The 19,938-nt window shown below is 38.9% G+C and overlaps 2 protein-coding genes across 3 annotated transcripts in view; one reads left to right on the top strand and one right to left on the bottom strand.

Moving 5' to 3' along the window:
- Positions 1-205: 205 nt before the first annotated feature.
- Positions 206-5,757, bottom strand: LOC146572204 (uncharacterized). Its single transcript, XM_085278614.1, has 11 exons — positions 5,715-5,757; positions 5,542-5,618; positions 4,572-4,874; positions 4,264-4,497; positions 4,050-4,154; positions 3,751-3,966; positions 3,325-3,657; positions 2,151-2,399; positions 1,845-1,938; positions 1,688-1,745; positions 206-1,611 (listed from the first exon to the last, which is right to left on the bottom strand). The coding sequence occupies exons 2-11, from the start codon at positions 5,594-5,596 to the stop codon at positions 1,564-1,566; spliced, it is 1,695 nt and encodes a 564-aa protein (XP_085134740.1). The 5' UTR covers positions 5,597-5,618; positions 5,715-5,757; the 3' UTR covers positions 206-1,563.
- Positions 5,758-14,025: 8,268 nt separating this feature from the next.
- The window catches only part of LOC146572203 (zinc finger protein GLIS2-like), a 32,100-nt gene continuing 26,187 nt past the window's right edge, over positions 14,026-19,938 (top strand). For both annotated transcript variants that reach the window (XM_085276209.1, XM_085276208.1), the window contains exon 1: positions 14,026-14,485. The gene's annotated coding sequence lies outside the window, so the exon portion shown is untranslated. The remainder of the gene's footprint in view (positions 14,486-19,938) is intronic.

Here is a 19,938-nt window from a genome sequence, read left to right as displayed (position 1 = left end):
ATGATTTTCGTTGCAGTTCGGGGCGTATCTGCTATCGGATTGTGCGTTTTGCCAGTGAATTGTAAATTAAGATTTGTCCTCTAAGAGAAGGCAAGAAAGCTGTCATTAAAACCTGCATCCAAAGTCTAGTAAGAAAATCTCCATAAATAATAAAAAGAACTTTTTGATTTTTATTATTTGCACAAAAATCCTTTAAAAACAGCCAAGTTAAGATGCCATACAGAAGCCATACAGAGGCTGGGAAACAGTCCTAATTAAAGATGGTCAAACTCAAGTCAAAACAAACAAGGTTAATAAACTAAAAATGATAAACATGGCAATTAAAACATGAAAAATGAAACCTGAAAAGGATTTAATCACAACATGCAAAAATGGCTATTTATTTTCTAACAGCATCACTAATGTGTGAAAGTTGGCATCACAGGAAAAGCTAGTTACACTGAATTCACCACCACCACTGCATGATATAAAGCAGGAAGATGATAAAGTTATCTGTCATTTCTGTGACCTACGGGGCTCTTAAATACAAAACAAGCTCAACATATGTCACACATGTTAAGGTTAACATGTGTGTGTTCACATGAAAGGGGTGGTGCTGGCAGCATTTCACCAATAAAGATTATGGATTAAGTGTACTAACAGCAGAACAGCTGATTTCATACAACAACATTAAAAAATACATTATGGGAAAAATACGAAGAGGTTAAATACAAATTACAGACTCAAAGTAACACAGCTTTTGCAGAGCAATACGACTGGACAAAAATCAGCTATATTAATACAGTTTAGCTCATTTGAAGCCAGATACAGATACAGATTGTCAGTATCACAGCTCTGTTATTAAGAAACGAGGGAACTGGATGAATTATTATCACCTATTTAATTAAATTGTTATAAATAAATTGTTATTATTTATTTTAGTATTTATTCAATCAGCTGCAGCAACAGTGGTGCTTAACTGTCTGAGAGCACGTAAAGAATGACTATAAAACTATTCAAATGTAGGATTAGTCTACTTGCAAATTTGATATATCAGGAAGTACAAATAGGTGTTCCTTATTGGGATCGCATATCCATGCTTATAGAACAGTAAAATAGTTGTAAACTTATTTGGAGTCGACAGGAAAAAGTAACAAATAATGCTGTGGCCAAGAAACTATATTTGTTACTGGAGCTCACTGGGGAAACACAAAGATATTAGACACTGTTGAAAAACTGCCCAGGGGTACCAGGGCAGTGATTTGATACCTACAGGTTTCTAAGTTACCATGGTAATGTACCCCAATAAAAAGTGAAAACTGGTACAAAAAAGCAAGGGTCAAAGCTAAAGATGGCCTGGATAAGAAGAAATCCTGCTTTGGAGTACAGGCCTCAAGTTTGACATACTCTAAGTTTGCAGGGCTGTTTGTCTCTTTGCACAAGCAGGATCATATTTTGCCAGCATGAATCTAAATGAATAAGATCAATTGTATTCAGATTATACTCTGCACACGAGAGGAAGAGGAAGTCTACAAGCTACCCAACCAGATGTTGCACAGTGTCTTCTTGCTTCTCTGCTGGTTTTCACTGTGCAGCAGGGTTCAGTTCAACACTCTCATACAGCTGGTCCATCTGAAAGGAGGACATGCAGATGACTGTGGGCACACTTTCATAAACAGTAATTTCAGAGTTTGACATATCTCATTACTTGTCCAGGTTGTTCCCTGTCACTTTTCTCAGCAGTGGCAGTCACAGTTTTCTTCTTCCTACATTTGTAATATATCAAACTCAAATTTTTCTTATATGAAAGAAAAGAGTTTTGAAGACAGAAGATATGACACAAAATCTGAAGTGAAGTAGTTTACCTTGTTTTCATGTAGAGTAGAAATACAACTGCAGGGATCAGCGATAAAAGAGTCATTTTCAATACGTTCAGCCTTGCTACAGTTTTCTCTAGAGCTGTAGAGATTGATGTAAGATGTAAGTAAACATTGTAGTAAAATATTTCAGAATAGTATAAAATTAACGGCCAGACTGCTATTTTGTTGGTTTGGTCCAGAAAAAAGTTGAAGTTTCTGCCTGCTGCTATCACTTAGCCTGCATTTCTCCATTCACCAAATGTAAAGGGAGTCAGAAAGTGAGCAGGATCTTTAACATTATGTCCTTCTTACCTTTGACAGTGAGAGCCTTCTCAGTTGAGCTAACGTTCTGAGGACTATTCACAGCACAGGAATAGTTCCCTTCATTCTCCTTGCTGACTGGGTCCAGGATCAGATGTTTAGTTTGGTGGCCGACTGGTCGACTGTCGAAGTACCAAATGTAGTTTGTGTCGTCAGTCAGAGGACAGCTGGTGCTGCAGGTCAGTGTGACTCTCTGACCCTCTGTCACCATTGCAGAAGGACTCACGCTCACTTTCACACCTCAAAGATAGTTCGATTGGATAGAAAACAAAACAAAACAAAAAAAAACAAAACAGAAGAGTTTTTGTGCCTTTTGACAAAACTGACGTGTGATTATCAATTATATCTGACATACAGTTAGGTCCATAAATATTTGAACGAGACCATTTTTTTCCTATTTTTGGTTCTGTACATTACCACAACGAAATTTAAATGAAACAACTCAGATACAGTTGAAATGAAGACCTTCAGCTTTAATTCAGTGGGTGGAACAATGCATTTTTAACACAATCCCTTCACTTTAGGGGCATTTCAGTAACTGAACAAATTAAATAACTGAAAATAAAATGTTTATTTCTAATACTTGGTTGAAAACCCTTTGCAGGCAATGACAGCTTGAACTTGTAGACGTCACCAGATGATGAGTCAAATGTCCAATTACTTTTAGTCTCTTTAAAAAAAGAGGGTGGCCCATGATAAGGAGCTGAAACTCCTAAACCTTTCATCCAGTTTGATTGTAGAAACCCTCAAATGAAAGCTGAGGGTCTACACACTACGCCCATGTCCATGATGTAACTATAATTGGAATACGTTTCAGTAAACGGGTAAAAAAAACAAAAATAAAAAAAACTTGTGTCAGTGTCCAAATATATATGGACCTAACTGTAAGGGTGGTTGTATCTCAAATGAACACGGGCCTTCTGCTTGACTGTCTCCAATTAGCATAAAAATTTTATGGTACAAATTCTGAACATCCAAAATGATTGCTTTCAAATTTTAGCTTCACATCTGAAAGAATAATGATAATGATATCAGGTAATTTGCTGTTATGTTTCTTTAAATCAAATCCTGTATGAAACACATTTTGTGGACCATCAATATGATATAAAAACATGCACTTCACTAAACACTGCAGGTGATTCTGTATTAAATCAATTAAACTTACCTGTGACAACTAACATCACTCTAGGTAAATGACAGGGATTAATATGTTTCTCAAGTCTGAATGAGTATTCAGCCGAGTCATTCCTCTTCACATCATTAATTCTCAGTGTGTGGTTGTCTTTCATGTTGTCGTGATGCTTCACACGGCCCGTAGCTTCGTCAAATACCTCCTTACAGTCATCCTCCTCACCACCAAGCTGTACTTTATACCACGATCCATACTTCGAGATGGAATGGCTCGAGTATTGACTTGCAATGTTCACAGAGGAACCTTCCAGGGCACAGATTCTCCTGCTGACGTAATTTACAGCCTTGCAGTTTGCATTGTCGATGCCTAAAACAGAGTTTAAACACATGAAATTTTACTTCTGCTTCAACCTGCCTGTTGTTTGTTTCGTACGTATGTTTGGCTCATACACGTACTCACAGGATTCACGAGAGAGCACATCTTCATTGCTTTTTAAGGCGCAGGAGAAGAAGGCTGCTTTGGGTTTCAAAATGGTAATGTCTTGATGCTCGCATTCATTGTATAACTTTCTGTTCCAGTACCACTTATATGCAGTGTGAGCATCAGCCACAGGGCAGCTGGTGTTACAGGTCAGAATGACAAAGCTCCTGACAGGAGTTATTTGAACGTGCAAATCTGTTGGAAGAAAATAAATACTTTTTTTTTTGCTACGACCTGTGATATGTTTTGGGGAGAATGGTTTGTTTGCATGTGGAAACCTGTCGGATATGTGATGGAGCAGAACTGGTCCTTTGATTTCAGCTTCTCGGAACACATGCTGCTTTCAGTATAAGTCACACTGAAACAGGTTTTAGTTACAGAATCTGCACAAAAAGAGATGAAAATTAATATTTTAACTTTAGAATTTGTTAATGGCTTGCCAGGATTTTGTAGCTTTTAACACTTTGGGGTTGTTTTTGGAACGTTACTCACCCACAGAGACTTGAGGGGCTCTGAGATCCTCGTAGCCTTTGACAGCACAGGAGTATGTGACTGCTTCCTCACTGCTGAGCAGCTCTTGGTACCAGGGAGACCAGTCCTCATAGAGAAACTCTCTGTTCTTGTACCAGATGTAGGCTGCAGGCTTTTCAGTCAGAGGACAGCTGCTGCTGCACATCAGTGTTACTGTCTGTCCCTCTGTGGCAGGAATCACCTTTACCTGCAGCTCTGAGAGGATGATGGATAAAATAAGTGCGCATAAACTGAAGTGAGCAGTAATTTATGAATGGTAGCAGCTCTACCTGAAACACGGAGCTCAGTTTGGTTGTTCAAGCAGAATTGTGGGTTCTCTGTAGTTTCTTTGCAGCAGTAAAACTTTGCATCTATTTCTCTCAAAACTTTGATTGTCAGAGTAAAGTTATTGTCTTTAGCCATGCTGTATGTTCCATTGTCTCCATCCACAGAGAGCTCTGTCAGGACATATTTGGAGCCATTTGTGTGTACAGTGTACCAGCTTATGTTTGAGGTGGCATGTTGAGCGGAGCATGGCAGATCCACTGATGAACCTTTTAAAGCACAGATTCTGCTTTGTAGCCCTATAACCGCTTTAACAGAAGGAGAAGGACTTCATTTGAATACTGGATGTCAGATAACGTGTGTGGGTATGCAAAGTTTTGCTCTACCATTAAACATGTTTGTTTAAATCAGTGTATTTATGATTTCTACACCATTTTGACCACACAGGTGAGCAAAGGTGTTAAAAGTTGTTTAGATCGTTACTGCAAATATCTCATTAGCCGGTCACATGGTAGCTGTCATTGCATTTAGGCATATACACATGGTCAAGACAACCTGCTGAGGAAAAGTGATTTAAGTTACTGATGGTTGTTGGTGCCACATTGCTTGTTTATTGGGATATTCGCACACAACTTTCTTAGAGAAAGTATGCCCGACAATGAGAAACTATCCAGCACTCAGAGAGAAAATGCTATAGTAATGATAGAGGCCACAGGTGAGATGCAGAAGGCAACAGTAACTCAAATCTATAGGAAAGGTTCTGAAGAAAAAAGAGGTGTTGCTAATAAAGTCTATATCAATGCTCTGTGTCTAATCAGAAGATAATCCTCATTAATGTTGTCAGTAAAACCAATCTTACTAAAAACATCACTCCTATTTCATGTGAAATATCTAGCTCTAAAGTTTATAGATACAGATCTTTAATAATAATAATAATAATAATAATAATAATAATAATAATAATAATAATAATACCTGTTATGTGCAGGAGGAAACACATCACCGTCCACTGAGTCTTTACAAACAGCATGACTGCAGGAATGCTTCGGTTTCTATATTAACAAGAAAATGTATAAAATAACAGAACTTGTATCTGGTTTTTTAAGATCTCCTACTTTATATCCATAAAAACATAAAATTTTACTCACATGTTGAAATTAAGAGCAGTGTCTCAGCAAAGGCAAGTTTTCATCTTGTTGGGGACGATAAATACATCACACGCAGCCCTGAGATCTAGCTGTAACTTCCTTCCTCTTGAAATGCTTAATCAAAATAATCTTGTTTAATGGTTTTAGTGTTGTGCAAAAGTCTGTCCACCATGTTTTACAGATGTAGATACGTGCTTGTTGTAGGTCTCTGCTGGTTACCTCGGGTACAGAGCTTTGTAGGTCTGCTACTTACTGTTGTGCTCTACTAGTAGAGTTTCTTTATATGCGAAGTGACAGGATTAAGTCATACGTCCGTATTAGGTTGCTTCAGAAATAATAATAAAAAACCAACAACACTCTTATGAAAATGGTCAAGTTTAAGGACTGGAATGAAAAGGAGTGAAAAAGCAGCCAGACCTTCAGAAAGCCTGGAGAACTGTTGTATATAACTGCCTATAGAACACTTTAACACATGAATGTCTGGGTTGGAAACAGAATACATGACTCAAGACTTTTATTATTAGCTGGTCTAGTTTAATACACAGTAAATGCAAATGCTGAAACTACTTAAATAAATGAAGTAATGTAATATTAATTTAAAAAAAACTAAGAAATAGCGTAAGTTCATCTAACATTTTGTTCCATTTCAGTTCATTCAGCTTATTATTTTTGATCAGCTTCATCTACTTTGCATATTAAGTACCTGCTACTTAAAAAAATGTACCAATTTATCTAAATGGTAAATAGCCTGTATTTATATAGCGCTTTTCTAGTCCCTAAGGACCCCAAAGCACTTTACATATCCAGTCATCCACCCATTCACACACTGGTGATGGCAAGCTACATTGTAGCCACAGCTGCCCTGAGATGTACTGACAGAGGCGAGGCTGCCGGACACTGGCGCCACCGGGCCCTCTGACCACCACCAGTAGGCAACGGGTGAAGCGTCTTGCCCAAGGACACAACGACCGAGACTGTCCGAGCCGGGGCTCGAACCGGCAACCTTCCGATTACAAGACGAACCGCCAACTCTTGAGCCACAATCGCCCCGTGGCAGAGATCTTTGTAAGGTTTTAAATTCTGGGATCAATTTGACCCCAAACATTAAATATATTAGTCTTTAGTTTGATACAACAGCTGGATTGATTTAGATTCTGATTTCTTTTTCAAACATTAAACAATAAACATTGTAAACATTAAAAAAAACTTTACTGCAGTGAATTTATTGGGGGCATTTAAAACATCTGCATCAATTGCAAGCTTTAAAAACAGCCAACCGACCTTTTGTTCAGATTTTTTTTTCATATTTTGCCTTTTCTCCTTCCTGCCTTTAGCTCAATCTCCAACATCTTTTCATGTTTAAACACATTAAAGTATCATGACATTTTGCAGAATCCTCTGTTTTACAAGTAGTGTAAACACCTTTCTGATGAAGATTATGATGAAGACGAGAAATCGGAGAGGTGATTTGTCCTAAAATCATCTTGTAATTAGCCGATTCATTTGTGCACTCTCACTCATTCGTTTAGGACGAGTCTGTGAAAGCAGATCTGAAATCATGCAGATTAAGGCAATAGGTTGCCTTAAGTTTTATTTTTTTTAAGTTCTGCTACTTTTTGGGGTTTGCAGTGTTTAAAGTGTACACTAACGATCCTTTTGGCGTGTAACCATAACTACTATCTGTAGCTGATATTGCTACTGATGGCAAATATATAACAAATCTCACTTCCGTGTAAAGAGTTGCAAGGAAGTGAGATTTGTTCATACGTCTTCCTAGAATTTTATCTAGAACACTGTTACTAAGAACACTGTCTTAGTAACCCTGGACCTGACAGCAGCCTTCGACACTGTTGATCACAACATACTGCTATCCCGCCTTCAACATTGTGTCGGTTTAAAGGGCACTGTCTTAAAGTTTTTCCAGTCCTATTTGAATAATAGGAGTTTTTCTGTTCACCTTGGTGAACTGTCATCTCCCAGAGCTCCTTTAACCTGTGGCGTACCTCAGGGGTCCATACTAGGCCCCCTGTTGTTTATTCTGTACTTGCTCCCTCTGGGCGATGTGCTCCGTAAACATAATGTGTCCTTCCACATCTTTGCCGATGATATTCAGATCTACCTCCCTCTGAGGTTGAACTGCAATGTTTCTTTGCAGCCGCTACTCTCCTGCTTGTCTGACATTAAGACTTGGATGACTCTTAACTTCTTACACCTTAATGAAAGCAAAACTGAAGTCATTGTGTTTGGGCTTCCTAAAGATCCCAACTTCTCTCTTGACTTTTTGGGACCCCTAACCTCCGATTGCACTTCTTCCATTAAGAGTCTTGGTGTTATTTTTGACAATGCTTTTAAACTTGATAAACAAATTAGCTCTGTAGTTAAGGGATCTTTTTATCATTTGCGGATTTTAGCCAAAGTCAAGTCTTACCTTTGCAGGAACGATCTAGAAAGAGTGGTCCATGCTTTTATTACTTCACGGCTAGACTACTGCAATTCCCTCTATGCTGGCCTAGATCGTTCCTGTCTACATCGCCTTCAACTGGTGCAGAACGCTGCCGCTCGCCTGTTGACCGGTTCAAAAAAAAGAGACCACATCACTCCGGTTCTCTGCTCTCTCCACTGGCTCCCAGTTGCCTTTAGGATTGATTTTAAAATCTTATTGCTGGCTTTTAAGGTTTTAAATGGCACTGCACCTTCTTACCTGTCAGAACTCCTTAGTACTTATCGCCCCAGGAGATCTTTGAGGTCAGCCGACCTGATGCTTTTAGATGTTCCCAGGTATAAATTAAAGACAAAGGGAGAGAGGGCGTTTGCTGTGGCTGCACCCAGACTGTGGAACAGTTTACCTCCTCACGTCAGACTCTCCAAAAGCCTAGAAACTTTTAAAACCGCTCTTAAAACTCACCTCTTTTCATTGGCTTTTAGAAAGGTTTAATTTATTTGTTTTATATATTTTTATTTTATTTTTATCAGCGAGGTGTTATTACGAAATTGTGTTCTATTGTATTTTTATCTGTATTTACTGTACAGCACTTTGGTCAGCCTTGGTTGTTTTTAAATGTGCTCTATAAATAAACTTGACTTGACTTGACTTGACTTGACTGTAAATATCAAGTTTGCTTATCTGGCTTTAACATACTTATTTTTTACATTAAAACATTTGTGTCTTTATTTTGAACTTTTTAAAATTTCTGTTTCTCCAAATGTATTTGAATTAATATACTGAAGTAATATTTTAGCCTTATTACTTATAACTTATTACTGCTGATCAGTGATGTCGCATCCACAGCTACTTCCTGTTTAAAACTTTGCATACTAGAGTTGCTTCGGTCCTACTCTGATATGTTGTAAGCCATCGCATCAAAGTGTAATATATCATATAATACAGTATTAGTAATTATGATAATATTTAATCATCCTTTTGTCCAAATTAAACTAAACTATGTCTAGTTTTTTGATGTGTGAAGTAATCCAAAGGTGTTACACCAAAACCAGTTATCATTATTAAGTACTAATGATGAATTTATCAGGGCTGTCAGGGCAGGCTTGTTTCATATAACTAGATATGACAACAATCATTGTCTTCCTAATACACAGATTCCTCATCTGGTCCATAAAGTAAATTTCATTTATTGTTTTATTTCCAAAAAACTTACTTTTAAAGTAGCTGACATTTAGTATTTCTTTTTTTATAATTTTTTATTCTTCTACAAGGATCATTACATGATAATATAAGAGAAATAGTGAATATTTCACTAAAAGTGATAATTGTAAATCTGATTAAACAGGATTAATTTATTGCAATTCATATATCAGGATTGAAAGTATCACAAAGAATATTTTTTCATGGAGATCTGGAGGTGATCACACTACAAGACAGAGAGAGACAACATAACATGACAAGCATCACATCAGCGAGTTTGTATTTTGTATTTTAAAAACTACTCATCACTTCACTTCTGTGCTACTTCTTCAATTCTCTGACCAAATGAATCAAATTTGTCTAAGCTGCTGGTTTTTGCCTTGGAGAAAAAGAAAATATAAAGTGCTGTAAGAAATATCAAATATGGACATTTTAGAATATTTTTAGATGCTTACATGTTGTTTGTTATTACTTTGTAAGTATCATGTTGTCAATAGCATGTAGAAACACTTCAGCACAGCTTTTGAACACTAAAAAGGCTGGTGTGAGGAAAAAATGACCCTGCAGGGTGTAGTGTTTTCCTGAATCTCCGTGAGAGGCTTTTTGTATAGTTTTGCTTGGGTCTCAGAAACATCCCTGCTAATGTTCACACAGGATCTCCTCACATCTATGAATAACTATAACTATAAAAGACGTGTAATTTATGAAATGGGTTTGCTGTAGATTGACAGAACAACCTTTTAAGGTGTTTACAGATTTATTTTATTCTTAGTCCATACTGTACATGATTGGATTGCAGAAACGACCATACTTTATTTTTTTGAATAAAGTATGATGAATGTGTGATTGGTCCACTTGGATTTTTTCTATTTCCTGTTTTTTTTTAAATATATGTTTTGCAATGACCCTGATGAAGGCCACAAACTAAAACATGTTGGTCACCTAATAAAGTTGTTTGCTAAAACTCGCTGGAGTATTCATGTCATAATACTTTAATTTTTAACATTTTATTATCAAAAAAGGACATTTTTGAAAACTGACATTTACTACCACTACTACTACTGCTACTGCTGCTAATAATGTCTAACAGGTTTGTGCATCTGATAAGTGACTGTCATCATCCTTGTAATAAGTATGAAAAGCAAAGAGAATGGTTTAGTTTAGTTTACCAAGTTCCCCATTAGCTCCTGCAGTAGCAGTAGCTATTCTTCCTGGGCTCTGACGAACGTTTTAACAATTTTCTTTTCATACATAAAACACGTATGGGAGACAAGAAAAGGCTCATAAACAACAGAACAACACAATTAAAAACAATTCTGGGGGGCGATCGTGGCTAAAGAGTTGGCAGTTCGTCTCGTAATCGGAAGGTTGCCGGTTCGAGCCCCGGCTCGGACAGTCTCGGTCGTTGTGTCCTTGGGCAAGACACTTCACCCGTTGCCTACTGGTGGTGGTCAGAGGGCCCGGTGGCGCCAGTGACCGGCAGCCTCGCCTCTGTCAGTGCGCCCGAAGGGAGCTGTGGCTACAATGTAGCTTGCCATCACCAGTGTGTGAATGTGTGTGAATGTGTGTGTGAATGGGTGGATGACTGAATGTAGTGTAAAGTGCTTTGGGGTCCTTAGGGACTAAGTAAAGTGCTATACAAATACAGGCTATTTACCATTCATATACTCTGATAAGACTGATGCACAGGGAAAGTCAGGGTTCAATTTGTTGCTTAAACGATTCCTCAGCACAAGGGAGGAGCTGAGATCAGACCACCAACCTTCCAACTGGTTGGTGGCCACTCCAACTGGCCACTCTACCTCCCTACCTCCACCCCAGTGGAATGGACTGAAAAAAAATGAGAGAGTTGTATATTCATCTCTACATCATTTTCCTGGAGGCCTGGAGGCCACGGCCCTTACTCTGATCCTTAAAGTGTTTACATTATAAAGTGATGAATTAGACTGCAGAGACCTTCTTCCTCAAAAAAAAAAGAAAAAAAAAGAGCCGGGTCACGACAATATAACTGTTTTAGGAGATTTATGTCCCTGAAAGAGGAGTGATAAAAACACGCAGCCACTTTGTAGTTCTCAGATTCAGCACACATGTAGTTTTAGTTTCAGGGAGGAAGGTCAAAGTATTCATCATATTTTCATGTGAAAATTAGCAAACAAAAGCCATTTCAATACAAGAAATAAAAGTTAATCAAAAAATGTTTTTTTTATCTGCAGTTCCCAAAGCAGTCAGCTTTGCTGTCCTTAATTTCTCTGGTTTTCCTGGTTTTGAGCTACAGACAAATGTTTCGGAGAATTTTGTTATGAATTTGAAAAGTGTTTAAAAAGTATAGGATAATATTGTAAAGCTCTAATGTCAGTGCAGTCCTTGAGACTGATATTGCATGTCTCACTATCTGAGCATGAAAAAGCTGCAGTGAAATCTACTCACAGGTAACTGGTGCATATTCACGGTGCAACAATGAAATCTAAAACTTATCTGTGAGTGAAAGTGGAAGTAAAAAAGAAATGAAAAGTAAATGCAAAACAAAGCTGCAAAATGCAAATGTCTCAATGGTGACGGGTCGCAGCCTCCTGGAAGTTTTCAGCCATACTGAAACAACAGAATGATCTTAAAATTTGACGGATATTCTTTGAAAGCAACTAAATAGCAAAATAAACAAATAAATGGATTCGAGTGACAAGTGTGCCAATACAGGCTGCTGTGGATGATTGTTGTTTGCTGAGCATCACCTTCAATTTCAGCCTCTTGTGGGCCTCACCACAGTGGCTTTGCTGTTTGTGTCTTTTGGTGCATTTGTAATAGAATTATATGAAAAATTAAATGACCTGCTTTGTGGTACAGGTCATCCAAGAAGATTATGATTTCATTTTAATGAGGGGGCAGCTGTGCCTCTCAACCCTCTGGTCTAAGTGATCACTTCAAGCTCAAAGAAAGAAAGAATAACACAAAGGCAAATGTCAAAGCCTTAAAACGGGACCACAAATAAATGTACATCTTTTATTTACAAGAACAAACACATGAGGCTCGCACAACCAGTCGTGAGTGTGTGTGCTTTAATTTAAAATCAACATCTAGAAATTCAAGGTTTGTAGCATAATTACCGCTTTTGATTCCCGATTTAATTCCCAGTAATTGCAAAAATATTGAAAATCACGCACACTTACACCCTACTTTTAAATCAGCATGAAACGGATGGATGATATGTAGCAACAATTTGGATCTGGAAAGTAGGGGAGACCGGGGATAGTTGTAACATTTTTGACATTTCTGTCTGTAAATTGAAGCTCTTTTAAGGTAGTGGATTCAAAATGTAATGCAAAGTATTTACATGTCTCTGCTATTAAATAATGCAGCTATTTTCTCTGCAGCACAATTACCCATTGCATGGTATGGCCTCAAACACGAAGAGTGAAATGTTACAATTAACCCCATAGTCTGGGTTAGTTGTAACATATCCTGGGGTAAAATGTAACACAATGAAATAAGGGTACTGACAAAACATTAACATGTAATCTTTGTTTATTCAACACATGAATGTGTGTGACAGAATGCAGAAATCTAGCTTTTGAACATATTCCAACCCCCCCCAAAAAAGACAAATTATGGAATTTTCTGCAGCTGAATATTTCATTAATTTTGGTTGGTCTTCCTTGAATTTGGCCTCATTGGCTCAGTGGGCATTATAACCTACAACTCTTGCACCAATTTTGAACATAACAATGAAGCTGAAAAAATGTAGTTGTTCACCAGCATCGCAATTCCATTACTTTTATCATGGCTTACCTTGGTGTGGTTTGCAAAGTGCTTCAGAAAGATGAGGAAATCTGTTTCGTGCACCCATCCTGATTTATTTCCACAACCAGTACTTCCTACTGGCCCATCTCTGACACAGTGGTCTGCATAATGTATGTGTGGGAACACAAACAGTGGAGGAATTGTGTTGCCAATGGCATTAACCGCATATACAAATGCGACCAGTGAACCTCTCTCTGCTGATGTCGTTGCCCCAACTTGTTTAATATACGTTAAAGTAATAGTGTGGTAAGTTGTAACATACATTATTGTTACAACTAACCCAGACTGTTGCTGTTACAACTGACCCAGACTCCTATAGCCATGAACTAGCTAACATTACAGCCAACGGCTAAAACATTAGCACTAAAGACCTACACAGAATATATCCCCATAGACATACAAATAACATAATTTAAGTTTGAGTTTAGCTGCAAAGCAGATAATGCTATTAAACATTGAAATAAAGTAGAAAAACTTACTTTTTGGCATACAAATTACTTTTTTTCATGTTAAATTGTCTGTGTTTGACAAAATGTGCTGATTTTTCACATGTGATAGCAGAACTGAATTGGGCATGTACAGGATGAGTCACATCATTTGAAACTTAGCCCTGATTGGAGAAATTGGAAGTGTTACAACTGACCCACGTTACAGCTATCCCCGGTCTCCCCTATGACAAAATAAAAATGAAGAAGCGCTGCAATGAAAACGTCCAGATATTCAACAGCTGGAGGAGGAATGCTCCCTCGGATGTCAGACTCTCTCCCTCTCTTTCTCTCGCTCATGCTGTCACAGTGTCTCTCCACGCCCCCTCTCCCTTTCTCCCTCCCAGACAGCTTCTTCCCTCCTCTCCGCCGCTGGAAGCTCAGTTGACCAGCGTCGCAACTGAGCGATGCGCCTCTCGGAGAGCCTGATTTTACGCCAGATTTGACATTTACGCCGCAGAGTATCCTGCATTCGTATATTTGAGTGACACACAATTTAAAAAAAAATCCCTATTCATTTAAATTTTTTTTACATAATAGTCATTTTGAAGAAAAAATATTCCCAGGACAAGGTTTTCCAATACATATGTGAAAACTGACCACTAGCAATAGATATTTTACCTTCCGAACGATTCCCCGAGGGGAGGATTTGCTTTTCAACAACGCAGATTTCTTTGATTTTGAGAGCAGCCAGTGAAAACCGACAACTTTGATGAAGATGATACAGGACACGTCGGACAAACTCGCTTGATTTTGATGAATTTCTGAGCTCACAGTACGACCATTGAAGAAGCATCTTCAGGCAAACTACAGGGAGAAGATCTGCCTCACTAACAGGCTGTTATAAGGTAAATCTCAGCTTTGTCTGTGTATCTAGAAATCTAAGAGTCCCTTGACGTTTCCCTAATATTGATTTACAATATGTGGCGGCCATAAGTGTGGCAGCACTTACAGAATTTAACTAGCTATGTATAAATATACGAGCCATGATTCAAGTATTAAAAAACAAACATTTACAGTATTAATACAGGTTGACATCTGTTGTCTTTAGGGGTTTTAATGAATCTAATCAATAAAAATACTAGAAATCTTTAGCACCTGTGGTTTTCTTTGTCTGTAATCTGGATATATATTGTTTTTTCTGACCTTTTCAAAGATATTGCTTTGAGTTTTTGAAATGACATTTTATGATTTTTTTCTTAAAACGATTAATTTAATATTAATGACAATAATCTTTACAGCCATATATGATCTTCCTACTCCTGGTAATCTCAGGAGCTCCTCAGGGGTTTCGTCTGGGAGCTCTGATTTTCTTCTGAAATGTATTTTGCTTGGAGAAAAAAAAAGTTAAAGAAATAACCAGTCACTAAAACTCTGTGGACTTGATGAAATGTTGTTTTGTTGAATTTTAAACATTAAACATTGATGTGAGGGACAGTGGTCCAAGCTAGGAAAACAACAGCATTATTTCCTTGTTTACAAAGAAGAGTGCAAATGAATTGGTTAGTAACAAATTGGTAAGTTACATCACAATTTTAGGGCTCAACGAGCTGTAAAAGAATTGCTACATATGAAAAAGCATCAGCTGTCCCCTTTACCTTGATGTCTGGTTGAAAAATAGTTTCCAAAAGCAAAGTTGTGCTGAGACTGGAGATATACCTTACACTCAGCTGGATGTCCTTGTTGGAATATCTAGCAAGAAAAGGTTTGTGGTCAATATTGTTTCACATTGTCATTTTATGAACAAACAGTTTATCAACAAACAACAACAACAAAATTAGGGTGGACGTTGTTTGGCTGTCAGATCACTAAGAATTTCTCAGCTTAACTAGAACTACTTCTCGATCAATTCAAGAAATCCAATATCAATCAAGAAAAAAAAAAACCCAAAACAAAACCCATAAAATCAATTACATTTGATTTCTTCACCACAATTCTTTTTGCTTTCTGAGTGACAGTTAACTGGACTAGCATTGCACATCGATGTACCATCCACATCATTTGGCCTGTGTTACAGTTATTGCCATCATCCTGTAACCAGTTTGTACTGTGTCCACTGTGCTTGTGCCATACGAGCATGCCCAAATAAAAAGGTGGGGTAAAGTGCTTTCAAGGTGGGGCATGAAGTTTGAAGTGGGGTTGTAACAACATGTCAGCCAAATATTGGCATTGACCTTATTGACTTTTTATTGGCATATCTAAAAATTAGATGGCATTTAGCAGTGTCAGTGGCCTGTGTTCATCTCCCGTGTCTCTCTCTTGCCTGTATCAGATGTGGTCTGACTAAATGTTGAAAGATTATTTGATTAATTAAGATCTCAAAGACTCTTTACACGATTACCAAGTATTACTGTTGGTATTGCCCAGACTGGTATTTTGAACACTGACATTGGCTGGAATTTCCTAATGTAGCGTCTTCACTCTGGAAGCAGTTGAACCAAATTAGCAGAAAGCCTATACTCTGAGAAAATGCATTGACAAGGGACATATTTTTAGCTTCATGCATTGTAACAGTGGCGTTATTGTCGTTTTTTGCGGTGATCCACAATTGTGTTTGTATATAATTGCATACCGTAAGACCTTTTCTGTCCACAAACTACCAACTTGTGCTAGACTCAAATGCTTAAATTTAAAACAGCTACGTTGCCATATTTAGGGACACAAATACTCCCATATACACCAACTCTACACACCCATAAGTGTGGCAAGGTGGACACAAAGCACACACAAAACTTCCACTCTCCTCACACCAAGCATAGCTCCTCTGTGCTTTGCTGCATAAGTTTGTATCAGAAAAACACTTCCCAACTTCATTCTTGCACTTAGACTTCAATTCTCCGGGGTCTGAAATCCTGGTTTAGGGTTTGGGGAGTGGCCACTGGTGCATAAGACCAACAAAAATCCCTTACTGATGTTACATGGTGGTCGGGGCGAAAGTTTTTGCTGATTTTGTGGTTTTCATGTCATGCAGTACTGCGTGTGTTGCAGGCTTGTTGCATCATGCTGCTCTCCAAAGGTTGGGCAGACGCACATGGATGGATTTTAGAAAAGACTCTGAGCCAAGAAAACTCCTTTCCTGTTGTTGTTGGGTGCATCTGTCTTACAGGCCCCTTCCACCCACTCAGTCTGCTACAGGGTGGGAACATTGCTCATGCATATGGACACCTGCAGGGTTGTGTGTACAAGTTTTAAGTAAATTGTTAAAAGAGGGAGAAAGAAAGAAACAAATAGAATAGGGAGATAAGAGTTAGGAAGGAATGATAAAATAAGGAAGAAAGACCAGAAAGTACAAAAAAAGTAGAAACAAAGTTAGTGAAAAAAGAAACAAAGGATCACAGTTCACAACACTAATCAGTTATAAGAAAATACACAAAATGACTAAACTGTATGGGCAAAAATTAAAGTTTCAGGGCAAACAGAGCCACGGGGAGGAAAAGGATGGCAGAAGATGAAATGGAAGAAGTGAATAAAGTGAAAAATAAATAATCTGATGTGGACTAACAAAGGAGGAAATCAACGCAAGAATGAAAGGATGGCAGGGAAAACAAGGGAAACAAAGATGATGGAAAGAGAATGGAAAACAATGGGAACAGATGTGATAGGACGGTAGTCAGAAGAAAAGAAAAGGAATAAAACATAAGAAAGGGAGTGTGCAATACAAAAAAGTGCAGCAAAAAAAAGACAAAAGGAATGAAGGAAGAAAGCAATTTAGCCAAAAAAAGAGACTGACTGAATGAGTTATTTAATAAGTGGAGTAGTCCAGTGATGAGCCAAGAAAAAAAAAACAGTTTGGGAAAGGAAGCAATCCAAGGCCAGAAAGACGGGATAAAAAAGAAAGACGAAAGAAATGTTACAAAATGAAGGGAACAAAAATAAAGGCAAACAGGAATGAAAATGAAAATGGAGCAGACATGCGGCAGGAATAACCAAAGAATGAAGATGAGGGTGGAGGAAATAAGAAAGAAAACAAGGAAAAGAGATGGAAAAATAGTCAAAGAAAGAAAAGAAGGACAAAGGTGAATAAAAGAAGCAACAGGTAAAAGAAAGAACAACCAAAACTGTTGATGTATCACTGAAAAGGGACTCGAGGGAGATTTGGAGGGGTTCTCTCTTACTCCTCCATCCCTCTCTTCCTTGGACCTCCAGCCCTCCTGTGGCCCTCAACCTGAAACCATCTGAAGCCCCCTGTGTGGTTGCTGGCCTCAGGCCTCTGTTGTCTCCATACTTTCCCTGCTGTTTGTACATGATGGGTTCAGTTGGTTCAGTCCAGCTATAAAAGCACCACTCCCCTTCTTTCTCCCCTGCGGCACAGGCAGGAGTTAGCAGGCCTCATATGGGAAGAGGAGGAAGAGGAGGCCTCACTGGTTCTCTTCATATCCTTCGCTTTTTTCCCCTTCTCCTCTTCTGTGCTCCGGTCTCCTTTCCTCTCCCACTTGGCTTGTTGGTTGGTTTGCGGTAGCATTTTCAGGCCTAGCCCTGGACGAGACGTTCATTTTTCTCCTCTTAGTTTCAAACCACTAACTAACCACTGGCTCCCTGCATCCCCCCCACTCCTCTGCATCTAAGGAATGTCTTATTCACCTCCTCTCTACGTCTCTCTTCTCTGATTCTTACAAGCTAAAGCGCACATGCGTTGGTGCCAACATCTGCAAAGATACACACATGTATCTTTGAGCATACATGCTTTGAGCACACATGGCGTTACTTTTGCCAACAGGCGGACACGATTCGGCAACCCCACGTGAACACACACACACACATTTTGACACACAAAAGCCCCCCCCCCCCGGACCCGTCAGTATGTGCCGACCACCTGTGAGGGTACACACACAGCCATAAACCTCCCTTTCTTCTCTCCCTCTTTTCCATTATCCTCCTGAGAGCCCAGCGCTGGGGCCTTCGCTTCCAATCCAAACATAGACCAAATTCCGAAAACCCCGACTCAAACCCCCCCCCGTCTCTCTCTCTCATTTTCTCCTCTCCCACCCCTCTTTCTTTCTTTTGGGTTTGTGTTTGGAGGAAAGAGGCAAACGAAATGCTGGCCTCAGTGAAAAAGCCCTGGCAGAGCGAGGGAGTGAGTTGTGAGGTAGAGAAAGAGAGGAAAACAGCCTTGTCTCCTCAAGGTTGGGAATTATGATTGTAAAGGAGCCTCAAGTGCCATCGCAGATGGGCGTAGGATCTTGTTCTGTGTTCAAGTGGCCTTAGATGTAGACAACAATATGATGACTGTTTATTTTTTTTCTTGTGGCTACTTTGATGATGTTAAATTTTGCGTAGGTGTCAGTCTCAACAAATCTCTAGGTCTGCTAGGAAGCCTACATGAAAGATTGTTGGCTTAATTGCTGCCCCTCCCTGAGCCAGGTTAGGTCGGAGGTGTCATCCTGTTAAAAGGGAGTTTTTTCTTCCCACTGTTGCCAAGTATTCACTCATAGAGAGTCGTTTAATTGTTGGGGTTTTCTCTCTATTGTTTATCTCCCTGTTATACTTCACTATATGAAACGTCTTGAGCCCACTGTTGTTGTGACTTGATCTGAACTGAATTTGACAAATGTGGTCAAGCAAAGATTCAACACTCTTTAAAACAGTTTCCCTTTTTAAAAGTGATATACTCAAACTAATGACACAAAGTAACATTTTGGAACTCTTTTGGTGGTCCACTACTTTTATTGCACATTCAAAACCATTGAAAAGTAGACCCAGAGGATCTAGATTCAGAATCAGAATGCTTTAATAATCCCTAAGGAAATTATGTCATGTTCATGTCTAGGGTCTTCTTGTTGCTTGATGCAAAGACTCCATCTGATCTCCAGGGTCTTTGCTATTAAACTGCGTGACACCATCTTGGAAAGCGCAAGTGCCTTCAGAAGAAAACCTTTGTGTAAGATAAGGAGTCTGACGAGGGATTTAAAAAGCACTCCAAACTTTTTTAATAAGTTATTCCACTGAAGGGAAAATCAAGTGGCACTGGTCAAAGGAGCTTGCAAAGAAAAGCGTCTGGACTTCTTTAAGTTGCTTGAAGACGTTTCACCTCTCATCCGAGAAGCTTCTTCAGTTCTAAGGTCAAATGGTGGAGAGTCCCAGATATAAACCTAGTGGGAGTAACCCCCCACAGAGGGACAAAAGGACCCCCTGATGATCCTCTAATCGCCTGAGCCAAGGTGTGAAACTGGGTGTGGGTCCCAATCAGCCAGAGTTTCGGGTATGGCTCACCTTGGCTCAGGCGAAGTAATGATGTAATTAAAGTTGTAATGTAATGAAATTAGCGGAGAGGTGAGGAACAGGCAAGGGTGGTGTTGACCCA

Source organism: Mchenga conophoros, linkage group LG6, assembly GCF_057382185.1.
Source record: "Mchenga conophoros isolate Kocher_MC1m ecotype Shallow Benthic linkage group LG6, M_conophoros_male_GT1.1, whole genome shotgun sequence".
NCBI classification, from domain to species: Eukaryota; Metazoa; Chordata; class Actinopteri; order Cichliformes; family Cichlidae; genus Mchenga; species Mchenga conophoros.
This window is presented reverse-complemented; position numbering and strand designations above follow the sequence as displayed.

What these genes read in the sequence shown, in the direction of transcription:
- LOC146572204 (XM_085278614.1), bottom strand. Translation starts at nt 5,596, where the DNA reads ATGCTGTTTGTAAAGACTCAGTGGACGGTGATGTGTTTCCTCCTGCAC. An exon ending in AGCCCCTCAAGTCTCTGTGG is followed by an intron (nt 4,155 to 4,263) that starts GTGAGTAACGTT and finishes CTTTTTGTGCAG; the next exon opens with ATTCTGTAACTAAAACCTGT. An exon ending in AGTGATGTTAGTTGTCACAG is followed by an intron (nt 2,400 to 3,324) that starts GTAAGTTTAATT and finishes ACTATCTTTGAG; the next exon opens with GTGTGAAAGTGAGCGTGAGT.